Consider the following 23,068-nt stretch of genomic DNA (forward strand, 5'->3'; position numbering starts at 1 on the left):
CTGCCTGGGCTGGGCCTCCTTGCTGCCAGGTGAATGCTAAGACTTTCCCTAAAGGACAAAGACCCTTTAGGGGGTGGAAGGGTATGACACAGAAGCTTTCCCCAGTTCTGCTCCCTTAGCTGGCCTCTAAAGGTTTTCACTTCCCAGGCAGCTGGTGACAATATAAATAGGTACAGCCTCTCTTTTGCCACCAGCTCTGAGGTTTTTCTTTGGCAACCTTCCTGTTTAAAGCTTGGGGCCCCTTAATGAGAGATGACGCTTATCTTACAGTGATCAGTCAGCTCATTTACCAGATCTTTATCTCAGCAGGCTAGACTGTCACTACACAACAGACATGTGCCCAATAATCACACAACAGTTATGGAGTTCAGGGTTCCCTCATTTTTTTAACTCCAAAGGTCTCCTGTTGGTCTTGTGCAAATGAGCATCTGGGAAACAAGTTACCAAGGCAGTCTTTGCTCTAGTTCAGTTGCCGTCTTTATTGGTATTGTTTTGTATGCAAGACTCACATTTGTCTTTAACCCTTCAGTCAACATAATCTGAAAGGAGCATGCCTATATATGTATATTGAGGGAAGGGATTAGGCTAGAGAGAAAGACATGAACTTGAGAAAAGGAGGGAAACAGTCCGTGGGTTGGTAAACTGAATTGGATCCTAAATCTAGATGAGGTAAAGTGGAAGGGGTCTGGAAGTGGCAATAAAGAGCAAGGAATAGGCTTGATCATACTCCTAAGCCTTTGTGGGTGGTTAAGGAAATGTTGGGGGGGGGGCGGGAAGGGAGAAGATAAGAGAACATCTAAGACTGGAGATGGTGGCCAGAGAGTCAATGTTGTTGGAGTGTTTGGGGCGCGGGGCAGTGGGGAGGGAACAAGTGATTGCAAAGAGGTAAGAGAAGTGTGAGAAGAAAAGTCTAATAAGTAGGGCAGTTTGCTCACAACAGAATGGGGTCAAGAGGACATAATGGGAGAGAAGATCAGAGCCCCATAGGAATAAAGAAGGTGTTGGGCTGTGGTGGATGGGGGTGTTAGAGTAGGCTGATGGTGGTAGAGGAAAGGAAATTTTGGTCTAAGTGGCATTCTTTGTGGGATAACAAATCTCTTCATTAACAGGAATTTGGAGAGAAGGTCTGCTGGCCATTGGACAATAGTCTTTATACTCTGTCATTCGTAGAGCAGCTGTGAGCTACTCCAGCCCTGAGCTCAGATGTTGATTAGATTCATTTCACAATTGCAGTCCAACAATAACTGGTTTTCTAGTTGCAGTGTCGATCAGCATTGTAGTTGGAGCTTAAATCAGTCAACCAGCATTTATCAGATGTGTCACTTACTGTGCTAGGTGATAGGGATACAAAGGCAAAATTCAAACAATTCCTGCCCTCAAGGAGCTTGCACTTTATTAAGAGACAACATGTACATAAATTAGATATGTAAAACAAATACGGAAGTGGGGTGGATGAAGAATGCTTCATGTAGAAGGTACAGCTTGAAAACAGTTTTGAAGGAAAAAGTGATTCTAAGAAGTAGAGGTGAGGTGGGAATACAGTCTTGGCTGGGTGAGGGGAGTAGCCTTGCCAAAACACAAAGATGGGTGTGTCATGTGTGAGGCACTGCCAAAAGACCAGTTTGGGTAGACTGTGGAGGTGGGAAAGGGAGTAGCGTCTAATAAGATGACAAAGTTAGGTTGGGGCCAGGTTATGAAGGCCTTTAAAAGCTCATCAGAAGAGGTCTCTATTTGATCCTAGAAGCAATAGGAAGCCATCAGAATTTATTAGGGAGTGACATGCTCAGACTTAGAGAAATTAGCATTAGTATTTTTGGTGGTTATAAAATGGTGTAATTTGGAGTATCAATTTGTCATAGAAATAGGTTGCCATAGAAATTATGCAAAAAACAAGAAATGGTTTTTGTTTGAAATCTCAGAATACTTATTTTATAAAGTACAACAGATATTATAGACTTGTGTTAATCATTTTCCTATGTTTGCTTGGATTCATCTGTGCATGTCTAAGCTTTGTATTCTTGGGAGTTTTGTTCATGCTGAAAAAGTAGTTATTTGAGGTTAAAATTATATCAGTCTACATGCAAACACTATATAATACAGTATACTAGAATTTGGTGTCAAGCCATTCTGCTTTGGACTCCATCAAAGGTAACTTAGTCATTGAAAGGGATCTTAGAAGCAATAGATTTATTCCAGGAAGGAACCTTAGGCATCTGTCTCATCAATGCTAAGTTACATGTTCAGGGTCACTCAGGTAAGAGTAAGTTACAGAGGCAAAATCTTCGTCCTCTGACTCCCAATCTAGCACTATTTCAACCCCATGATGATACCTTTCCTAGAGAACCTCTTAGTTATGGAGTCTTGCTTGCCTTCAGTGTAGAGGTCCAATAATTTTATTTCTTAGCATTTCTGGTGACTGACAGAATTTTTTAGTGAGTGTTCACTTAGGGGTATATAGCTCACCATACAGTAAGAATTAAGAATTTTATAATTTTATTTTCTCATCTCAGCAAAGCAGTTTAAAGTGACTCTATCTTGGGTTTTTCTTCAACTCTGATTTATTTCTGGGTTTTGTGCAGTATGGTGTGCTTCATAGACTTATTTATTCATAAACATACCTTTTAAAATAAGATGAACTTTTGGGTTCTGTGAGAATTATATTTCAGAAGTTCCAAGATTACAGGAGCAATGACTAGCCACCCCTGTACGTGCATCGTCGTCTTCTTTTTTTTTTTTTTTCCATATTTTTTCCCCAGTCAGCTTCATATTTTTTCTTTGGTCATCTTTAAATTCTTTTGACAGCAAGAGACATAGCTATTTGGAGAGGAAATCAAAAGTATAGTCAGTGGCTTTGTAGCTGTCTTTTGTAAAGTCATTTTGCAGTGTGTCTTCAGTTCAGGAAGAAAAGTGGTGTGAATAGGGGGGTTTGTCCCTGACCCTCCTGTTTTCTATGTCCTCTGAGCTTAGAATGATTTTTACATTTTAAAATACACTTCTTAAAATATACTTTATTTAAAAATGTAAAACCATTCTTTGTTCACTAGTCCAAAAATAGGCAAAACAAATCCATGTCAGGTAAGGCCTTTATAGTTCATACAATGGTTACATGCTCATTTAAAAGTATAGGCTAAAATACACCACCTCTTTTAAATCCTTTTTGGTTAAAAGTGCTTAGAGACTTCTAGGATTGGAATATGTCACATTGTTTGCTAAATAGCATTTAAAAATTCAGGGTAGATACTTTTAGTACGGTAAAATTCCTATTTTATATTTTAACTGTAAAGGTTCACTTACTGGTCCTTAATATGGTGGTTAGCAATGTAGTCACACATAATTTGGTTAACCTAATAATGACTTGATAACAAAGGGGGTCAGAACACCTAACGTTTAATTGGAAGAACAGTTGTGTTGGTTTTACATAAAAATCTTTGCAAGTTGCTTTTGCCCAGATCAGACTACTTGACCTGTATTAAATGTGTAAATTCTCAAAAAAGCAGTGGAGTCTGGTTATATTCTGTCATGATTTGTGTGATTACAAAACTTCATTCTCAAGAGGTTCCTCAGGGTTCGTATGCTAGGCATTATTCAGAATATTGACAACTTAAGTAATTTTTTTCCTCAACACTATTTTATTTAAGTGTTTATAGTATCTTAGTTATGTGTAAACTTAGGGCCTTGTTAGTCTTATGACCCTTTAGACCAGGTCTGTGCAACATATGGCCTGCCAAAGGATTTCTGGTGGCTGTCATGTGACTTGCAGCAGCACGTGACAGCAGCCCCAAATCCTTTGTTAGGCTGTTTGTTGTGCAGGCCTAGTCTAGACTGACCCTGAATTTTGAAGGTCTCAAGACTGATGCCAAATGTTGGCTGCAATCTGAATAGAGCAAGTGAAGGTGGACTCTTAACTAACTGCTTCTCTCAGATATAGAGCTGGCACAAGGCATTTATGTATCCTAGGCAAGCTTTGGGTTTGAAGAATCTTATACCATAGATATTACTTCCCTTCTGGGACCTTGTACCTTTTATAGTAAAGATTCAGCTTGGCTTACCACAGAATAAATATTTATGGACCATGTCGAGGAGACTTTCTGGAATGTTAATAAAACAAAAGTATACCTCATTTTGCCTCCCACTCCCAGCCCCTGAGTTTTGTAGCCTTGAAAAATGCATTACTTGTCTATCCTTAGTCCTGGGTCTCTTCCCTTGGAAGATGTCTTTCATGTGAAACACATTCTGTTGAGAAATATGAATATGAACTTTGAGCATTTCTAATTGTTGCAGTTATTCATTTAAGATTAAGTCTGCCCACCTTGCCAAAGAAAGAAATCCAGGTATGGAAGCCTGTGACTATACCCTGAGATATGTTAATAACTCATATAGAGAAGTTGTCTTGAAGCAAATATGCCATAAATTTCATTACTGGAGATATAACAGTGGGTTTGGAAATAGCTGAAAATATTTCTAGAATTTGGGGGGGTAAATTTCTGAAGTTCTGAATCAGGATATCAAAATAGGATGTTGTGTGTTATTTTTTGAGACGAGTAGAATTTTCATGCTATCTTTGTAATTAAACCATTTGATTAGTAATGAGACGAGCATTTTAAGTAAATACCGTTAACCTGTATTTATAATAATGTTATTTTCTCCCCTGCAGTGCCGCTTTTGACAAAAAAACAGGATTACGTGTAGCAGTGAAGAAGTTATCCAGACCATTTCAGTCCATCATCCATGCAAAAAGGACTTACAGGGAATTGAGGTTACTTAAACATATGAAACATGAAAATGTAAGTTATCAATGTGGGGAAGGGAAACTGTTTTTGGACAGGTTTCACTTTTTTATTCTTAACCATTTGAAATATCTATAATGGCACAAGCATGAACCAGATAAACTATTGATAGTATCTTAGGCTTGACCCTTATTTATATTACATTAATTACTATAATAAAATTGTCTGAAGTCTGTCTAACAGAGTAAGATGTTTCTTATTTTAATGTATACTCTGCCAGATTATGCCAGTGCTAGAGTTTAGCTCTTATTCTCTTCCCTTTTTTGTTTAGACAGACTACTGAAGCCTAAATTGAGATGAAATGGGGGGGGGGGGGGCGGGAGAGAAAGAGAGAGGCGGGGTGAATACTAAGCCTTTGCTTTCCTCTTAGCAAGCCAAAATAGGTTGGCATTGTGGTGCAGTGGAAAGAGTACTGACTTTGGAGTTCGAAGACCTAGATTCAAATCTTACCTCTTATGCTGATTATCTGTTGTGCCTTGGGCAAGTTACTTAACCTAACTGAGCCTCTGAGGTCCCTTCCAGGTCTAAATCTGTAATCCTCTGTTCTCCAAAAAAAGAGGCCACTACCCCTTGAAGCAATGTCCGCTTCCATTTTTGGATAGCTCTTATTGTTAAGAAATTTTTCCTGACATCAAACCTAAATTCACCTCTTTGGAGCTCCCAGCTTTTGCTCTTGATTTTGTCCCCTGATGAGATTATGTGCTGTGAACTGGTGATTTTATTCAGTAATGCTGATCGGCCCTAAAATAGGAGAAAAGTGCCATGATGAGGGTTAGAAACTGATGAAGTGGAATTAAAGACTGGGAACAGAGGTCAGTGAGACAAGGCATTCTAGGAGTATCACTTGTGAAATATTAAAATGGCAGGCTATAGAGTAGAGAGTCTGGGTATAGAGGCAAGTGAAACTGGAGTGAAAGAAATGGATGGGTCAAGCACCAGAGGTCATGATAAGGGCAAAGGGGAAATTTTGTATGAGTGGGACAAGCATATCCATAGAAGGTTAGGGTTAGAGAATGGAATTTAAAAGTTGAAGATCTTGGAAATCTCTCAAATCCTTCCCCTTCTGTCTGTTCATGGCTGTCATCCTAGTTAAGACCCTTATCACACCTCACCTGGACTTTTACTGTCCCAATTGGGCTTTCTGTCTCCAAGCTCTTCTCTTCCCAGTGCATCTTCTACAGTTTCCAAATTGATTGATATTCCTAAAGCACAAATCTGACCATGTTATTGCTCCTTTGTTCAAGAAGCTTCATTGACTTCCCCATTCACTGCCAGTAGGATAAAAGAAAAACTCCTCAGTTTGATCTTTAAAGCCTGGCTCCCATTTACTTTCCAAGTTTAACGCACTTACTCCATCACTTGTTCTACATTCCAGCCAAACTAATTGTTTGTTCTCTGAACACAACATTCTGTCTCTATTTTCCTTGCCTTAGCCAGTGTCCTTCATGTCTGGAATGTACTCCCTCTTCACCTCTGCCTCCTCTTAGAATCCCTGGCTTCCTTCAAAGCTCAGCTGCTTCAAAGTAACTTTCTAACGGCCTTTCCTAGACCCCCTAGTTGTTAGGGCCTCCCCCACAATATTATAGTACAAGATGTGTCTCTGGCCCCACCCCCAACTCCGGTAGTCTGTAAGCTTCTAGGGGTCTGGACTTTTTTTGGCTTTGCCTTGTATCTTCAGCCACTAGGACATAATAGGTTCTTTATAAATATTAGCTATTCATGAATGGATGAATGAACTGTGAGAGGTGTTGAGGTCTAAGGTGTGGCCATAAGAGCATGTAGCAAAAGTATTGCTCAGGGATTGTGAACATGAGTGTTAGTCCCCAAAGGTGGTAGAAGATAGACTATTAAAGAAAACCATTATCCAGTTACTAATCATTGAGAAATTTGGTAGAATGACTTATTGGACAGTAGAAGACAGCAACAAGGGATTCAGAAGAAGCAATGTGTGCTGTAGTGGAAAAAGCAATGAACTTTAGAGACTGGAGACCAAGGGGAACATTTCACCTCTATGAGTTTGTTTCCTTATCTCTAAAATGGAGATGGTATTTTAATTTCCTATTTCTCAGAAGAGTTATAAGGAAAACTCTGTAAACCCTAAAAATACTGAATAAATATGAATTATTATAGGGAGAGGAGGGTATAATTGAATATCATGAGCTTCAAAGGGTCAACTTTTGTGGGAGTTGGAGAAACAAGGAGAAGTATACTAAGCCTGTTCCTGGCCCTGTGAATTGTGGGAATTGGGAGGAGGGTTCCCCTGGTGAAAGAGAGTTTTAAGGGTAGTAGTATCAAGAGGAGAGAAGCCAGGTTTCAGCTGTAGACAGACAGGTGGAAGGAATATTGATTGAAAAGTTTGAAGATATAGAAGTTTCTTAAGAGTCTTAAGAGTGGGATAGGAGTTAGGTAAAATAGGTAGGAATAGGATTAAATAAAATAAGAATAAGAATAGCTTGTATTTACATACCACTCTAAGTTTTGCATGCAAAGCATTTTACATGTGTGATGGGTTTGTGGGGTAGCCACCTGCACTGCAATGTCTTCGCCTCTCACATAGCAGCACTTTTGGATGCCTACCTATCCAGTCTTTGGGCTGACTCATTTATTCCAACTTGCTCTCACACCGGCTGTTCTAGGTTGCCAGAAAAGGACTACAACTGCATAATTGGACTCAAACTTTTTCAGAATCCTGGGTATAAGCCTGTTGTGGGAGAATTCATCTCTTCTAACTATTTCAGGTCTTTAGTCCCCACTTATGTGCTTCTATTTGCACAAAACCAGTATATCACAGGTGCTTACAAATTAGGCATATAAAGGAATAATACATTACAATCCACACCTAAACCTGGGTCACACTCTCCAGGCAGTGAATTCAGTACCTGTGGGCAGAGTGAGCACTCACAGAAACTTGCCAGGGAGAACATGAGTGAGGAATACCATGTGGGAGTGACTCACAACTCTAGAACTATAAATTTCAATGTTTTCTTTCTGGGTCAGGAACAGTCCATAAAAATTCCTTGATGATTGTAGTTTTTTTATTCAACAGATACTTCTCTGTTAAACTGAGTGATCAATGTACTTGACTTGCACTTCATTGGGCAGAATTCCTCAGCCACACTGTTCAGTCTTTTTATCGATTTCTCTGATTCTCTGCTTCCAAGCTCTGCCTCTGCTCAGCTGGCCTTATGTGTCCACAACAACTGTTAGCTTCAAACTTGGCTGACGGAGTTCTAAAATTTGTCCTTTCGCTTACCCTCCACCCCCTCTTTTTCCTCTTAATTTTTTGGGTTTGGACTCTGGGTTCTCTCTTGAACAACCCCTAACTAATGTTAACAACCAAACTTATGTTTAGTCACCAAATTCTCTTCTTCCATCTATACTCAGATAAACTATCTTTGCTCCAGTATAAAACAGCTTGTCACATTAAAAAATTACCAATAACTGTCTCAGAACTCTGAGTTAGAGTAACCATTTCTTTTAGAACTCAGACTATTCCATATAAAAGAGATTTACCTTTTAAGCGAACAATACCTTGTACATCTAATATCTGATTTGAAGGTCACAATAGCTGTTATTATCTGCATGTTTAATACTTGGTAGCATAAATCATTACATCAAGTCACTGGAAGTAAGCCCGAATTGTAGATAGCTCTTCTTATCTTTGCATTTGAAAAACTTAAGAATTCTCATTGATTCAGTAACCCACCACAATTTCAGAGTACGGATGATGAAATACCCTAATCACCACCTATCAGAAAAGTGACAGGCTTATATATAGACACATATAGAATGTGATATACATTTGTATTTATGTCCAATGTGTGAATTTGTTTTTCTCAACTATGCATATTTGTTATAAGGCTTTCTTTATCTTTCTTTTTTAACTGGGAAAGAGGTGAGAAGGGAAAGAGGGATAGGAATAGGATCTTCCACCTGAAAAAAAAATCAGAAGGCTAAAAGGAATCACAAAAGTTATTTGGTACAGAATTTTCCCAATGTTACTTGCATAGCTACTGCTGAGTGTGCTAGAGTGATTGATTAGGTTATCACTATCCTGAGGGAATTATCACCTCAGAGGGAAGTGATGGGAGCTTGCATAGCTGAAGGAGGAGTTGAAGTGGTTGTGTTAAAGACCCCCCATGATTGGATATAAGGTGGAGGTGGGATATAATACATTATTCTACTCTTGGTTGTTTTGCACTCATTGGAGTAATGCTGCTGTCCCTATATTGGAGACTATTTTAAAAGATATGAACTAGCAATTTTCAGAGGAGGATATAACAAATGTTTAGTAACCAGATGAAAAGATTCACAATCTCTTTAGTAATCAGAAAAATACAAATAAAAACAACCTGAAGATACTATTACAAATCCACTAGAATGGCAAAAATAGAGAACAACAAAAATAGGAAATTGAGTGTTGGTTGTGCTGTAGATTCACAGGTATAATACATTATTGGGAGTTTAAGCCAGTAAAAACATTTTTCAGGGCATTATGACAATTTTCAGTGAGGGTCCCAAATTAATCATGCCTTTTGAGACCAGGATTCCAAATATTAGCTAAGAAATTATCCTAAAAATTATTAAGTTTAAAAAGGACCAATCTGTATAAAAATATTTATAGCTACTCTATTTCTAATTGGGAAAGCTAGAAACATCCTTTATGCCTTCAAATTAAAGGCTGAAAATAGTTGAATAAATTGTGGAATAATAATGGAATAGAACATTATATTAAGGAAATAAAATGTATGAAGATCTATATAAAGAAATACAAAGAGAAGTCAGTAAAACTAGCACCATATCAGTACAGCTATGATTATTTAAGAAAAAAAAGCCTATGGTTTCAGAACTGTAGAAGAACTTGGAAAAGGACCTGGATCAAAATGGTTTTTAAATTCTGTTACTTTGGTTCTTTGTTATTATTTGTAAAGGGTTTTATGTAAAATCCTATTCCTTATGTTCATTTGACTTTGTTAATGGGTAAGTTTGTGTCTCTCAGTGTTTGTCTGTCTGTCTCTAAAAAAAAAATTTTTAAAGAAAGAACTGTGAAGCTATTATGGCATTTTTTTTATAAGTCATTCCTCAATTTTTATTTAATTTATTTATTATATTTAGTTTTCAGCATTGATTTTGACAAGAGTTTGAATTATGAATTTTCTCCCCATTTCTACCCTCCCGCCTACTCCAAGATGGCGTATATTCTGGTTGCCCTGTTCCCCAGTCAGCCCTCCCTTCTGTCACTCCACTCCCCTCCCATCCCCTTTTCCCTTCCTTTCTTGTAGGGCAAGATAAATTTCTATGCCCCATTGCCTGTGTATCTTATTTTCTAGTTGCATGCAAAAACTATTTTTCTTTTTGTTTTTGAACATCCGTTTTTAAAACTTTGAGTTCCAAATTCTCTCCCCTCTTCCCTTCCCATCCACCCTCCCTTAGAAGTCGAGCAATTCAACATAGGCCACATGTGTATCATTATGTGAAACCTTTCCACAATAGTCATGTTGTGAAAGACTAACTATATTTTGCTCCTTCCTAACGTATCCCCCTTTATCCAGTTTTCTCCCTTGACCCGGTCCCTTTTTGAAAGTTTGTTTTTGATTACCTCCTCCCCTATCTGCCTTCCCTTCTATCATCCCCCCCCCCTTTTTTTATCTTCTTCCTCCTTCTTTCCTGTGGGGTAAGATACCCAATTGAGTGTGTATGGTATTCCCTCCTCAGGTCAAATCTGATGAGAGCAAGATTCACTCATTCCCCCTCACCTGCCTTCTCTTCCCTTTGTACAGAACTGCTTTTTCTTGCCACTTTTATGCGAGATAATTTACCCCATTCTATCTCTCCCTTTCTCCCTCTCTCAATATATTCCTCTCTCATCCCTTAATTTGATTTTATTTCTTTTAGATATCATCCCTTCATATTCAACTCACCCTGTGCCCCCCCATATATATACACATACATATATACATACATACACACTCACATATACATATATATACATAAACATGTGTGTGTGTGTGTGTGTATGTATGCATATTCCCTTCAGCTACCCTAATACTGAGGTCTCATGAATCACATACATCATTGTTCCATGTAGGAATGTAAACAAAACGGTTCAACTTTAGTAAGTTCCTTGTGATTTCTTTTTCTTGTTCTTTTGCTGATTACCTTTTCATGCTTCTCTTGATTCTTTGTGTTTAAAAGTCAAATTTTCTATTCAGCTCTGGTCTTTTCACTGAGAAAGCTTGAAAGTCCTCTATTTTATTGAAAGTCCATATTTTGCCTTGGAGCATGATACTCAGTTTTGCTGGGTAGGTGATTTTTGGTTTTAATCCTAGCTATACTGGCCTCTGGAATATCATATTCCAAGCCCTTTGATCCCTTAATGTAGAAGCTGCTAGATCTCGGGTTATTCTGATTGTGTTTCCACAATACTCAAATTGTTTCTTTCTGGCTGCTTACAATATTTTCTCCTTGATCTAGGAGCTCTGGAATTTGGCGACAATATTCCTAGAAGATTTCTTTTTGGGATGTATTTGAGGAGGTGATCTGTGGATTCTTTCAATTTCTATTTTGCCCTGTGGCTCTAAAATATGAAGGCAGTTCTCCTTGATAATTTCTTGAAAGATGATATCTAGGGTCTTTTTTTGATCATGGCTTTCAGGTAGTCCAATAATTTTTGAATTATCTCTTGGATCTATTTTCCAGGTCAGTGGTTTTTCCAATGAGATATTTCACATCATCTTCCACTTTTTTGTTCCTTTGGTTCTGTTTTATAATGTCTTGATTTCTCATCAAGTCACTAGCTTCCACTTTCTCCAATCTCATTTTTAAGGTAGTATTTTCTTCAGTGGTCTTTTGGACCTCCTTTTCCATTTGGCTAATTCTGCCTTTCAAGGCATTCTTTTCCTCATTGGCTTTTTGGAGCTCTTTTGCCATTTGAGTTAGTCTATTTTTTAAGGTGTTGTTTTCTTCAGTATTTTTTTGGGTCTCCTTTAGCAAGTCATTCATTGACTTGTTTTTCATGGTTTTCTTGCATCACTCTCATTTCTCTTCCCAATTTTTCCTCTACTTCTCTAACTTGCTTTTCCAAATCCTTTCTGAGCTCTTCCATGGCCTGAGACCAGTTCATGTTTTTCTTGGAGGCTTTTGTTGTAGGCTCTTTGACTTTGTTGACTTCTTCTGGCTGTATGTTTTGGTCTTCTTTGTCACCAAAGAAAGATTCCAAGGTCTGAGACTGAATCTGGGTGCATTTTCTCTGCCTGGCCATGTTCCCAGCCAACTTACTTGACCCTTGAATTTTTCAGCGGGGTATGACTGCTTGTAGAGTAAAGAGTACTTTGTTCCAAGCTTGGGGGGATGCACTGTTGTTTTCAGAGCTCTTTCTATACAGCCAGGTCTGCCACACTAGCACTCCTCCTTCCCCAAGAACCCCCAACCTGGACTGGACACAGATCTTCAGCAGGCTCTGCACTCCTGCTCTGATCTGCCACTTAATTCCTCCCACCAGGTGGGCCTGGGGCCTGAAGCAGCTGCAGCTGTAGTTCTGTAGGTGCCCCACCTCCGCTGCCCCCGGGTTGGTGGCTGAACCACAAACTCTATCACCCTGTCCCCAGCAGCTTTTCCCACTAACCTTCTCTGTTGTCTTTGGTGTTTGTGCGTTGAGAAGTCTGGTAACTGCCGCAGCTCACTGATTCAGGGTGCTAGGGCCTGCTCCACCGGGCTCCTGGTCTGGTTGGTCCACGCCGGTCCATGCTGGGCTCTGCTCCGCTCCACTCCCAACTCTGTTCACGATAGACCTCACCCACAGACCATCCAGGTTGTCCTGGGCTGAAGCCCTGCTTCCCTCTGCTATTTTGTGGGTTCTGCAGTTCTAGAATTAGTTCAGAGCCATTTTTTATAGGTTTTTGGAGGAACTCGGTGGGGGGGGGTCATGCTAGTCCCTGCTTTCCAGCCGCCATCTTGGCTCTGCCCCCCTATTATGACATTTTTAATCCCAGAGGTCTCTTAGTAATGGAAGAAACTGCAAAATTTTCTCTTCATAAAAGCTTTTAAATTAATTCACCTTTTTTATACTGATACATTTAGCTTTCACCAATTAACAGTATTGAGATATCATTATTTAGATGAAGGCAATACATTTTTTTGGTAATAAAATACATTATTGAATGTTTCACATTCCTTTTTTCTTAAATGTCTAGGTAGGGAGAAAGATGGGATAATAGAGGTCATTCTCCCAACGTAGATAAATTCTGCATTCTCACTTTGTACCCTTTTATGACTAAAGACATTAGTATTCTTATAGTGCTTGGCTCCTGTTAAGGAGTCTAGTGTCCTTCCCAATAAATATAATTGCAGGATTCTCTTGAATGTGTTAGATGAAATTACCTCCTAGCTTTAACTTTTTTGGTGTTTGTTTATTTTTAGATGTCATCCCTTCATATTCAACTTACCCTGTGTCCTCTGTCTACACACACACACACACACACATGCACGCACACATATATAAAGACAGACAGACACCCTCCAACTACTGTAATACTGAGAAAGGTCTCATGAGTTAGAAATATCATCTTTCCATGAAGGGATGTAAACAGTTCAATTTAATAGGTCTCTTATGATTTCTCTTTCCTGTTTACCTTTTCATGATGCTCTTGATTCTTGTATTTGAAAGTAAAATTTATTCAGCTCTGGTCTTTTCATCAAGAATGCTTGAAAGTCCTCTATTTCATTGAATGACCATTTTTTTCCCCTGAAGTATTATACTCAGTTTTGCTTGGTTTTAATCCTAGCTCCTTTGACATCCAGAATATCATATTCCAAGCCCTTCAATCCCTTAATGTAGAAGCTGCTAAATCTTGTGTTATCCTGATTGTGTTTCCACAGTACTTGAATTGTTTCTTTCTGGCTGCTTGTAATATTTTCTCCTTGACCTGGGAACTCTGGAATTTGCCTACTATATTCCTAGGAGTTTTCCTTTTGGGATCTTTTCAGGAGGCGATTGGTGGATTTTTTCGATTTCTATTTTACCCTCTGGCTCTAGAATATCAGGGCAATTTTCCTTGATAATTTCTTGAAACATGATGTCTAGGCTCTTTTTTTGATCATGGCTTTCAGGTAGTCCAATAATTTTTAAATTCTCTCTCCTGGATCTATTCTCCAGGTTAGTGGTTTTTCCAATGAGATATTTTACATTGCCTTCCATTTTTTTCTTTCCTTTGGTTCTGTTTTATAATTTCTTGATTTCTTGTAGCATCCTTAGCTCCATTTGTTCCATTCTAATTTTTAAGGAATTATTTTCATCAGTGGTCTTTTGGACCTCCTTTCCCATTTGGCCAGCTCTGCTTTTTAAGGCTTTCTTCTTTTCATTGGCTTATTGGACCACTTTTGCCATTGGGGTTAGTCTATTTTTAAGGTGTTATTTTCTTCAGCATTTTTTGGGGTCTCCTTTAACAAGCTATTGACTTGTTTTTCATGATTTTCTTCCATCACTCTCATTTCTCTTCCCAATTTTTCCTCTACTTCTCTTACTTTATTTTCATAATCCTTTTTGAGCTCTTCAGTGACCTGCAACGAATTCATATTTTTCTTGGAGGTTTTGATGTAGGAGCTTTGACTTTGTTTTCTTCTTATGGTTGTATGTTTTGATCTTCCTTGTCACCAAAGTATGATTCTATAGTCTGACTTTTTTCCTGCTGTTAGCTCATTTTCCCAGCCAATTACTTGACTTTTTAGCTCTTTGTTAAGGTAGGACTCTGCTTCCAGTGTGGATGGTGTATTTTTCCCAACTTTCAGGGGGTTTTGTTCAGCTATTTTCAGAGATATTTCTAAGAATATGCAAATTTTTAGTTCTTCCAAGGTTATATGATCAAAGGAGAAGTGTTTATTCCTCTTCTGGTCTGTGAATGACCACAGACACTCTTTTCTGCCTTGGAACTATGAGGAGGATTCCCTCTCCACCACCACTACAAGCTCCATAACATCAGCACCCCTCCTGACCCCAGGGCCTGTACCCAGGACTGGAACCGAGATCCAAGAATGGGCAAAACAAGAGAATCCTGCCTCAGCACCAGCAAAGAGATCCTTACAGTCCCTCTGTGATTGGCTGCTGGATCCCACCACTGTCTGTGAGCCAAGAGCTCAGGAAGCAGCCGCTGCTGCTGCTGCTACTGCTGCTGCCACTGCCGCCCTTGGGCTGGGGCCGGACTATGCTCCTCTTTCACCCAGGTCCAGCAGACCTTTCCTAGTGACCTTCTAAGTTGTCTTTGGCGCTTGTGGGTTGAGAAGTCCGGAAACGACCACAGCTGCCACTGATTCAGTTCCCTGAGACCTGCTCCAGGTTTGCTTTGGCCCTGGCTCTGTCTGTGTTGGCACAGCCCACGTTGGACTGTGCTCTTCTCTAAGACTGGTGCAACAGACCTTTTCTGTTGACCTTCCAGGTTGTCTTGGGCTGGAAATTTGTTTCATTCTGCCATTTTGTGGGTTCTGCTGCTCTAGAATTTGTTTAGAGTCACTTTTTACAGATGTTTGGAGGGGCTTGGTGGGGGGGCTCAGGCAAATCCCTGCTTTTGCTCCGCCATCTTGGCTCTGCCCCTGGTGTTTGTTTTACTTTGTCCGTCAGCTACTTCATGGTTGCTAGGTTCTAAGAAAAAACCATCAATTTTAAAACAGACATTTATGAAATGTCTATTATGTTTAAGGAACTATATCAGTTGCTAGGGATACAAAATGCTTGCTTGCACTTAATGAACGTAATAAATTGAATGACTGGCATAGACCCTTTTCTTGAGGAGCTTAAATGTAGTAAGTAGAATAAGACCTATATTCATGTAACTGCAGTAGAATATAATGAAATACATAGGAGAGGTCAAACAGAATGAGTTTAGAATCAAGGCGAGAAGAATCATATCTAGTTATATAATCAGTAAGGACTTCATCAAGGAGGTGACACCTCACTTAGGTCTTGAAAAATTTCATTAGGCAAGAATGAGTGGGGAGGGGATGAGGAAGGGGAACCTATTCTGAGCATAGAGAACAGTGATTCAGAATACAAGGGCAGGATGAGGAGAGGGCAGGATGAAATGTGGGACAAGTAATCAATAAAGTTCTATCTGAGCATAGGTTTGTGAAGGGGAAGAGTATAAAATGAGGCCACAAAGGCAAATTGGAGCCCCATTGGTAGATCCCTTTAAAGGCTCCACTCTTGTCACCTCCTACATGAAGCCTGAGCTCTCCTCCCTCTCATCCCTACCCCAGCCCCCCATCATTTATCTTGTATTTACTCATCTGCATATATGTTAGTTCCTTCCATATAGAATGTAAACTCCTAATGGGCACTGCCTGTTTTTTCTTTTTTTTCCCATCATGTAGCTCAGGTATCTATACCAAACAGTAGACACTTAATACATGCTTGTTGAATGATGCTTGAGTATGAGGCTGAGTTTGTATTTTATAGTCAAGATCTTTTTGAATAGAGGAGTAATATAATCAGGCATGTACTTTAGGAAGATTATTTTGGTAATAGTGTTAAGGATAACACTGTTAGGTGGGGCACATGTGGAGATAGAAAGCCCTGTTAGGAAGTTGTTACAGCGGTCTAGTCTAGAGAACACGGGGGCCATAGCTAGAGTGGTGGCTATGGTAGAAAGAATGGATTTGTAATATATTGCTGGTGTAAAATTGACAGGATGTAATGTAGCTCTGTGGTGGAAAGAATGCTGTCCTTGGAGTCAGAGAGACCTGGGTTTTAAACTCATGCCAAAATTGGCTAGTTATGTGATCCTCTGCAAGTCACTTCTAAGCCTCAGTTTCTTCATCTACAAAATGAGGATTATAATTGTGTTAACTATTTTGGAACAGTGTTGTGATGAAGACACACAGACACACACACACACACACACACACTGTTAGCAACTCCTTCAGAGTAAGATCAAAGAGTCAAGAATTTTCAGCCCAGATCACTGGAACAATGGTGGCCAGCCCTATTAACAGAAATAGGGAAGTTAGGAAGAGGGAGGAGCAGGTTTTTTTCAGGGGAAAATGAGTTCCATTTTGGACAAACTGACTGAGGCACGTGTAAGTCTTCTAAGTAAAAATCATAGGATTGTATTTCTTGAGATAAAAAGGACTTAGAGATCTTTTCTAGTTCAAACCCCCTTATTTTACAGACAAGTCAAGTGCTTGCCCAGCATCACACAAGCCAGTAAGGCTCTACAGTGGGATGTGAACCCATGTCTTCATGCCTCCAGATGCAACTCTTTGTCCACTATGAAAGGCAATTTAAAATACAGGACCAGAGTTTGGGAGAGCCATTAGGGTTGGCAGGAGTTTTAGAAACAAATTTGTATCAAAATGATAACTGATGCCTCAAGAATAGATAAGATTAGGGTATTATTTAATAACATAAGTGGAATTTTTAACAAATCTGTAAGCAATAAAGAGAGTGTGTGTGTGTGTATACATGCATACACACACACACACACACACACACACACACACACACACACACACCCCTGCTGTCCTTGATATGCAAACACATTAAAGATGCATTCTTAGTATCTGCACTTTATCATGGTCACACACGAACACACCTTTTGCTTCCTTGTGACTAAAATACATTTGTGCAGAGGTTAGTTAAGGTTAGGGGTATAGCTGTGGCCATAGTAGTTTCTTTTAATGAAGCCAGCAGACCCATTAGTAATTGAACCTGACCAAATAAATTTACTTCATTAACACCATTCGAAAAGGAAAAAGCCTTCAAAAGCCTCAGGGTAGGAGGAGATTTTGCCCCTTCTGCCTTTCTTCCCATATACATAGCACATTTGCTTCACAAGTGGTTCCCCAGCGTAAGTGTTTTGGGTTTCTCTTGAAATGAAGTTCTTTAATTAAGGTCACCCTGCAGAAACTTGTCTGAAAGCCTCAGAATCTATCTATGATGTATTAAGCCAAATATAATTTGCAGGTAGTTTCGCTCAAGTACTTTACACTATGCAACATTGTGCCTTTCTTTGAAACACCGGGGAGATCCTAACTGTTATGGGATTCAGCATTGGAAGGGCATTAAGAGGTTGTGTAGCCTAAGCCTCTCCTTTGACAGATGAAGAAACTGAAACCCAGAGAAGTTCTTACTTGCTCAAGGTCACACGGGTAGCGCATTGCAGAGCCAGAATTTTCTTCTCAACAAGGTACGGGGAAATATTGAATGTGTAGTTAGAGGCCCTGGGGTTCTTGTTCCATTTGTGTAGGACTTTGGGCATACCACTCAAACCTCTCTGGGCCTCAGTTTTGTCATCTGTAAAAAGAACGGATTGTACTAGATGGCCTCTAAAGTCCCAAGCAGCTCTAAGTTTTGATGCTACATTTCTGGCATCCTTTGACTCCAAATTCAGTGCTCTCTCTACTGTCCTTTGCTCCCTTTAACACTGAAATGTCAAGACAACACTGTTGAAGAACGCTCTGTAGTATCTTTGGAAGACCTGTTAGAGCAATGAGAGGTGAAAAACAGTGTCTGAACTCAGGGAGCCCATATTTTACTGGGTAAGACAACTTGCAAACAACAGTGTACCTGTATACACAGGGTAACTTGGAGATGAGGAAAGGCACTAGCATTAAGGGATAACTGGGAAAGCTTCCTACAAAAGATGGGATTTTAGCTGGCACATAAAGGAAGCCAGGGGACAGATCTGAGGAGGGAGTGATTTCCAGGCATGGGAGATAGCCAGTGAAAAAGAGTCTGGAGATGAAGTGTCTTATGTGAGGCCAGATTCACTGGATCACAGAGTGGAAGAAGATAGGAAGGGGTTAGTTTATGAAAGGCTTTAAAAGCCACAAAGAGGATCCTGGAGGTAACCGAGAACCACTAGAATTTATTGATTAGGGGGATGAACTGGGCTTTGGGAAGATTAACAACTGAGTGTAGAATGGACTGGAATGGGGAGACTTGAGGCGGGGAGACCAATCAGAAGGGTATGTAAATTGTTCAGACAAGAGATTATGAGGAGCTGCACTAGAGTGGTGGTGATTGGGGGAGGGGGGCGGAGTTACCTCTACAAAAGATGTTACAAAGGTCAAATTGACAGGACTTAGCAATAGTTTTGGGTATAGAGAATGAGAGTGAAGAGTCAAGAATGATACCTAGGCCTAAGCTGGGTGACTGGGAGGATGGCGATGCCCTCAACAGTAATAGGAAAATTTGGAAGAGAGGAAGGTTTGGAGAGGATAACGAGTCTATTTTTGCACATACTGAGTTTGGGGAGGGCGTTTGAGACCTGGTGAGATCGCTAAGTGAAATAGTGTAGTAGGAGCAGAGAAGAGGGCCCAAGGCAGAGCCTTGGAAGGTATCCCTGGCTGATGAATGAAACCTGGATGAGGATCTAGCCAAGGATACAGAGGAGGAGCAGTCAGCTAGGTGGGACGAGAATTCAGAGGAGGTGTGTCACAAAAGCCTAGAGAGAAGACTCTGAAGAAGAGAGTGACCAACAGTGTCTGAAGCTGTGGATAGTCCAAGAAGGATGAACTGTGAGGAAATGAGATTTGGCAGTTAAGGGATTATCAGTAACTTGCCAAGAGCAGTCTTAAGTTGACTGATGAAGTTGGAAGACTGATTGCAGAGCGTCAAGAAGAGAGAGGGAGGAAAGTGGGGGGTGGGGCACCAACTTTTCAATGGCTTTCTCAAGTTTAGACACAAAAAGGAGGAGAGATAGAGGGTCATAGCTTGGGGGAATGGACAGATCAAATGAGGATGGGAGACACATGAGCGGTAAGGAGGCAGCCAGTAGACAGGAAGAGACTGATGATTAGCAAGAGAGTGGGAATGATAGGGGAGGGCAGTCTGTTAGAGAAGGCAAAATGAAGCCAGATTACCTGTACGTGTAGAGGAATTGGTTTTGGGAAGAAGAGCCACTTCTTGTGAGATGGATGGAGGAGGAGATCCGTGGGAAGAAGACCGAGAGGGAACTCTTAGCCACTGTCCTCAGTTTTTTCATTGAAGTATGAGGCATGGTTCTTAGCTGAGAGGATTCAGGAAGGGAAGTTTGAGGAGAAATGATAGGGCGTGGCAAAGGCACTGTAGTGATGGGATAGGAAAGTGTTCAAGAATTGCCTTGATGTAGTGAGGGCCCAGTTGAAATGATTTAACACAAATCTTTAGTGAACTAGCCTTTCACGATTTTCTCCAGCTTCTTTCATGAACAAATGAGTAGAATTAAAGGTAAGACACTGTGGAGGTAGTCCAAGGCAGTGAGGCTTGACTCAGGACAAGTTGGTGCGGGGATGAGAGAGTAATGGATTATTGGAGAGAAGAGTTGAACTGGTTCACCAAGGAATCAGAATTAGGAAGAGAAGAGAGTATAGCCGGTGAGGGAGGGACGGATGGCCTGGCAAAAAACTGGCATTGGAGGTTTCAGTGAGAACAAAGAAAAAGGTTAGGGGTGGCAGTGAAAATGATCTTGTAATTAATTAATTAGTGTTTATTTTATTTGCTGCATCTTTATATGTGTCCTTGTCTTCTTGTTAGAATACAAATTTCTTGCTAGAAGGGATTTTTTTCTTTTATTGTGTGTATCTCTGGCAACTTAAAAAGAACAGTTTTGCAGACATAGTGCTTGCTACATAGAAGACTGAATAAATGCTTGTTGATTGATGAGTCTAATATTATTAGGACAACGCAAAGGCTCCTTGTATACCCCTTGCCGAAGGGCACATTTCCTTTCCCCTTAAGACCTTTCTGATGGTAATCAAAAGGTATGTACTAGTGTTATTTTTCAAATGCTGTGAACCATCTAAACTTCTAGGAAATAAATAGGATCATAGGATCATAGATTTCAAGCTAGAAGGAATCTTAGAGGCTCTTTAGTCCAGTCCTCTTATTTCATAGGTGAGAAAACTAAGGCTTAGAGAAATTAAGTGATTTGCTTAGAATTCCACACCTATTAAGTGTCAGGAATATATCAATGAGTTACAAAGTACAAAGTACTTTGCCAATCTTAGAGCTCCCTATAAATGCTAGCTTTATTTGTTTTATTTTTATATTTGAGCCTGCCTCTTCCTGATTCCAAGCTGAACATTGTCTGCTACGACAGATCTTTCTCCCAGATAAAGCTTAATTAGATCCCCCTGTAACTTGTTAATATCAGAAAGAAAAAAAAAATTCAAGTCATATTTGTAGAAAATGTAAAACTCCCAGCTTTGGTATAACTTTGTTTTAACTGTAGTGTAGTTCTTGTAAGGTCATGTGTATTTAATTATTTTTAAGACTTGGATGAAATTAACTTTGGGAAGTTAGTAACTTTCACAGACAAAAACCACAGTGTAAGGAAGAGTGATGGTAATTTTCCTTATCTGATTAAGATACAATTATCATTTGATTGAATGTTAAAGGTAAGAGTTTTTATAAAGAATACTTGGTATATGAATCCTATTTCCTCAAGGAAATTTCGTTATAACATTGGTAATGCATTTAGCTTAAGGATTGAGAACAAAAAAGGACGTATAGGAAGTTCTATATAGCTCTATGAGGTTCATAGAGAGATTTGACTTAATTTTTTCACTTAAAGATGGAAAAACACAATCTGACTGCTTTTGTTCTTTTATTTTTCAGAACTTTGATCAATACTTTTTTTAGAAGAGGGCACCAAGTTTAAAAAAATTAATCCTCGTGTGTTCTTGCTAATTGTTGTTTTAGGGCTTTCCTTGGATAATGCACTAGATTCATTTGCAGCTTGTCGGTGTCTTTAACTGCCTTTTCTAAAACTGTGTTGCCTAAGCCCCTTCTAAATAGCTTACCAAAATCATGTGGTAGCTAAAGCAGTAGGGAAATGGGGCCAAAATCAGGAGACTAATTCCAAATACTATAATAATTTTTCAAAGGAAATTCCCATTTCTTTAAAATGGAAATGAGATATATAGCCTATATCAGATTATTTGCCATGTTGGGAAGGGAAGGGAGGGAGGGGGAAAAATTTGGAACTCAAAATCTTATAAAAGTGAATGCTGAAAACTGTCTTTACATGTAATTGAAAAAAATAAAATGCTATTAAGGTGGGGGGGAGGAAAACTCACTTTAGTGGCTAAATGGAAGATTAGTATTCACTGCTCTGTGATTAGTCTGTTGACTTAACTTGATTAACTATGTGTGTATGTGTGTGCGCACACATACACATATACACACATACATATATATCACAATATAATCTATCTTTATGTGATATACTATGACAGAACAATGTAATGTAACAAAATGATATTATATATGTAGATACATATAAAAATAAAATGGCAATGAGAAGTGAGTAATTTGTATAACAGTCTATAAATATCTACCAAATTTAGGCCAATTTGGTTCTGAGATGCTTTATTTTATAATATTTTATATAAAATTGTGAAATCTCTTGGTTAGATGGGAGCTCAAAATCCAACTCCTCTCTCCTAAATCATGAATCCTATTGAGAGTGTTTCTAAGGATCAGTCTTCCCTTGAAGACTTCTATGATGAGAATCTTTCTGCCTTCTGAAGCAACCCACTCCATTTCCAGACAGTTCTGATTTTAAGACATTTTTCTTTTTCTTGAGTCAAAGTATCAATTAACCTTTACTATAATCTTCTAACTTTTCCTGCAAGTTTATTTATCCATGGTTGTTGTAGGAAGATTGCTTACCCTCTTCCTCTTGTCCTAGGCAATATGTCACAAGACAACATTGATTTCATTAGTTAATCGTCCTGAAACTATATATGATAATGAAGTTGATGACAGATATATAGTCAGAATCCAGAAGGTTGAGAATGAATTCTTTTGAGCAAAACAAGTTAATGTAGTTACAATTATTACAGTAATGATCATTCAGCATTACTCATGGAGTGCTTGGTCAGTATTACATTAGAAGTTGTAAATGGAATTCTTTTTACATCCATCATTTATATGTAGCAACCTAAAAATTATTGCATCACAAAGTAAGCATTATAATGAAATTTTAGGGCACTCACAAAGCTACTGAAAAGCTATAACCTGGAAAGGCAGGCAGTCCTTAAGAAACAAATTTGAAATGAGAAAGTGTACTAACCTGAAGATCAGGTTCAGGCATACTCAATTCAAATTAGGAGCTTCCTCCAAAGCTCTTGTTATGTTTCATTTAAGCAACCAAATCTTTTATTATTTTTGCACTGTTTGCATTATTTAGGCCTGTTTATTTTGTAGACAGGTAATGAAATTTCATTAAAATAATCAAATTTGGGGGTCAAGTCTTAAACAACATTTCTGTATGCTTCTATGGAATTGCATTTTGTGCAGGAGTACA

At 39.1% G+C, this 23,068-nt stretch overlaps 1 protein-coding gene across 2 annotated transcripts in view; it reads left to right on the forward strand.

Moving 5' to 3' along the window:
- The window catches only part of MAPK14 (mitogen-activated protein kinase 14), a 101,105-nt gene that overhangs the window by 36,163 nt on the left and 41,874 nt on the right, over window positions 1-23,068 (forward strand). For both annotated transcript variants that reach the window (XM_036766717.1, XM_036766716.1), the window contains exon 2: window positions 4,655-4,784. In XM_036766717.1, the coding sequence (XP_036622612.1) occupies window positions 4,655-4,784 (130 nt within the window). The remainder of the gene's footprint in view (window positions 1-4,654; window positions 4,785-23,068) is intronic.

This window comes from Trichosurus vulpecula, chromosome 7 (genome assembly GCF_011100635.1).
Source record: "Trichosurus vulpecula isolate mTriVul1 chromosome 7, mTriVul1.pri, whole genome shotgun sequence".
Classification (NCBI taxonomy): domain Eukaryota; kingdom Metazoa; phylum Chordata; class Mammalia; order Diprotodontia; family Phalangeridae; genus Trichosurus; species Trichosurus vulpecula.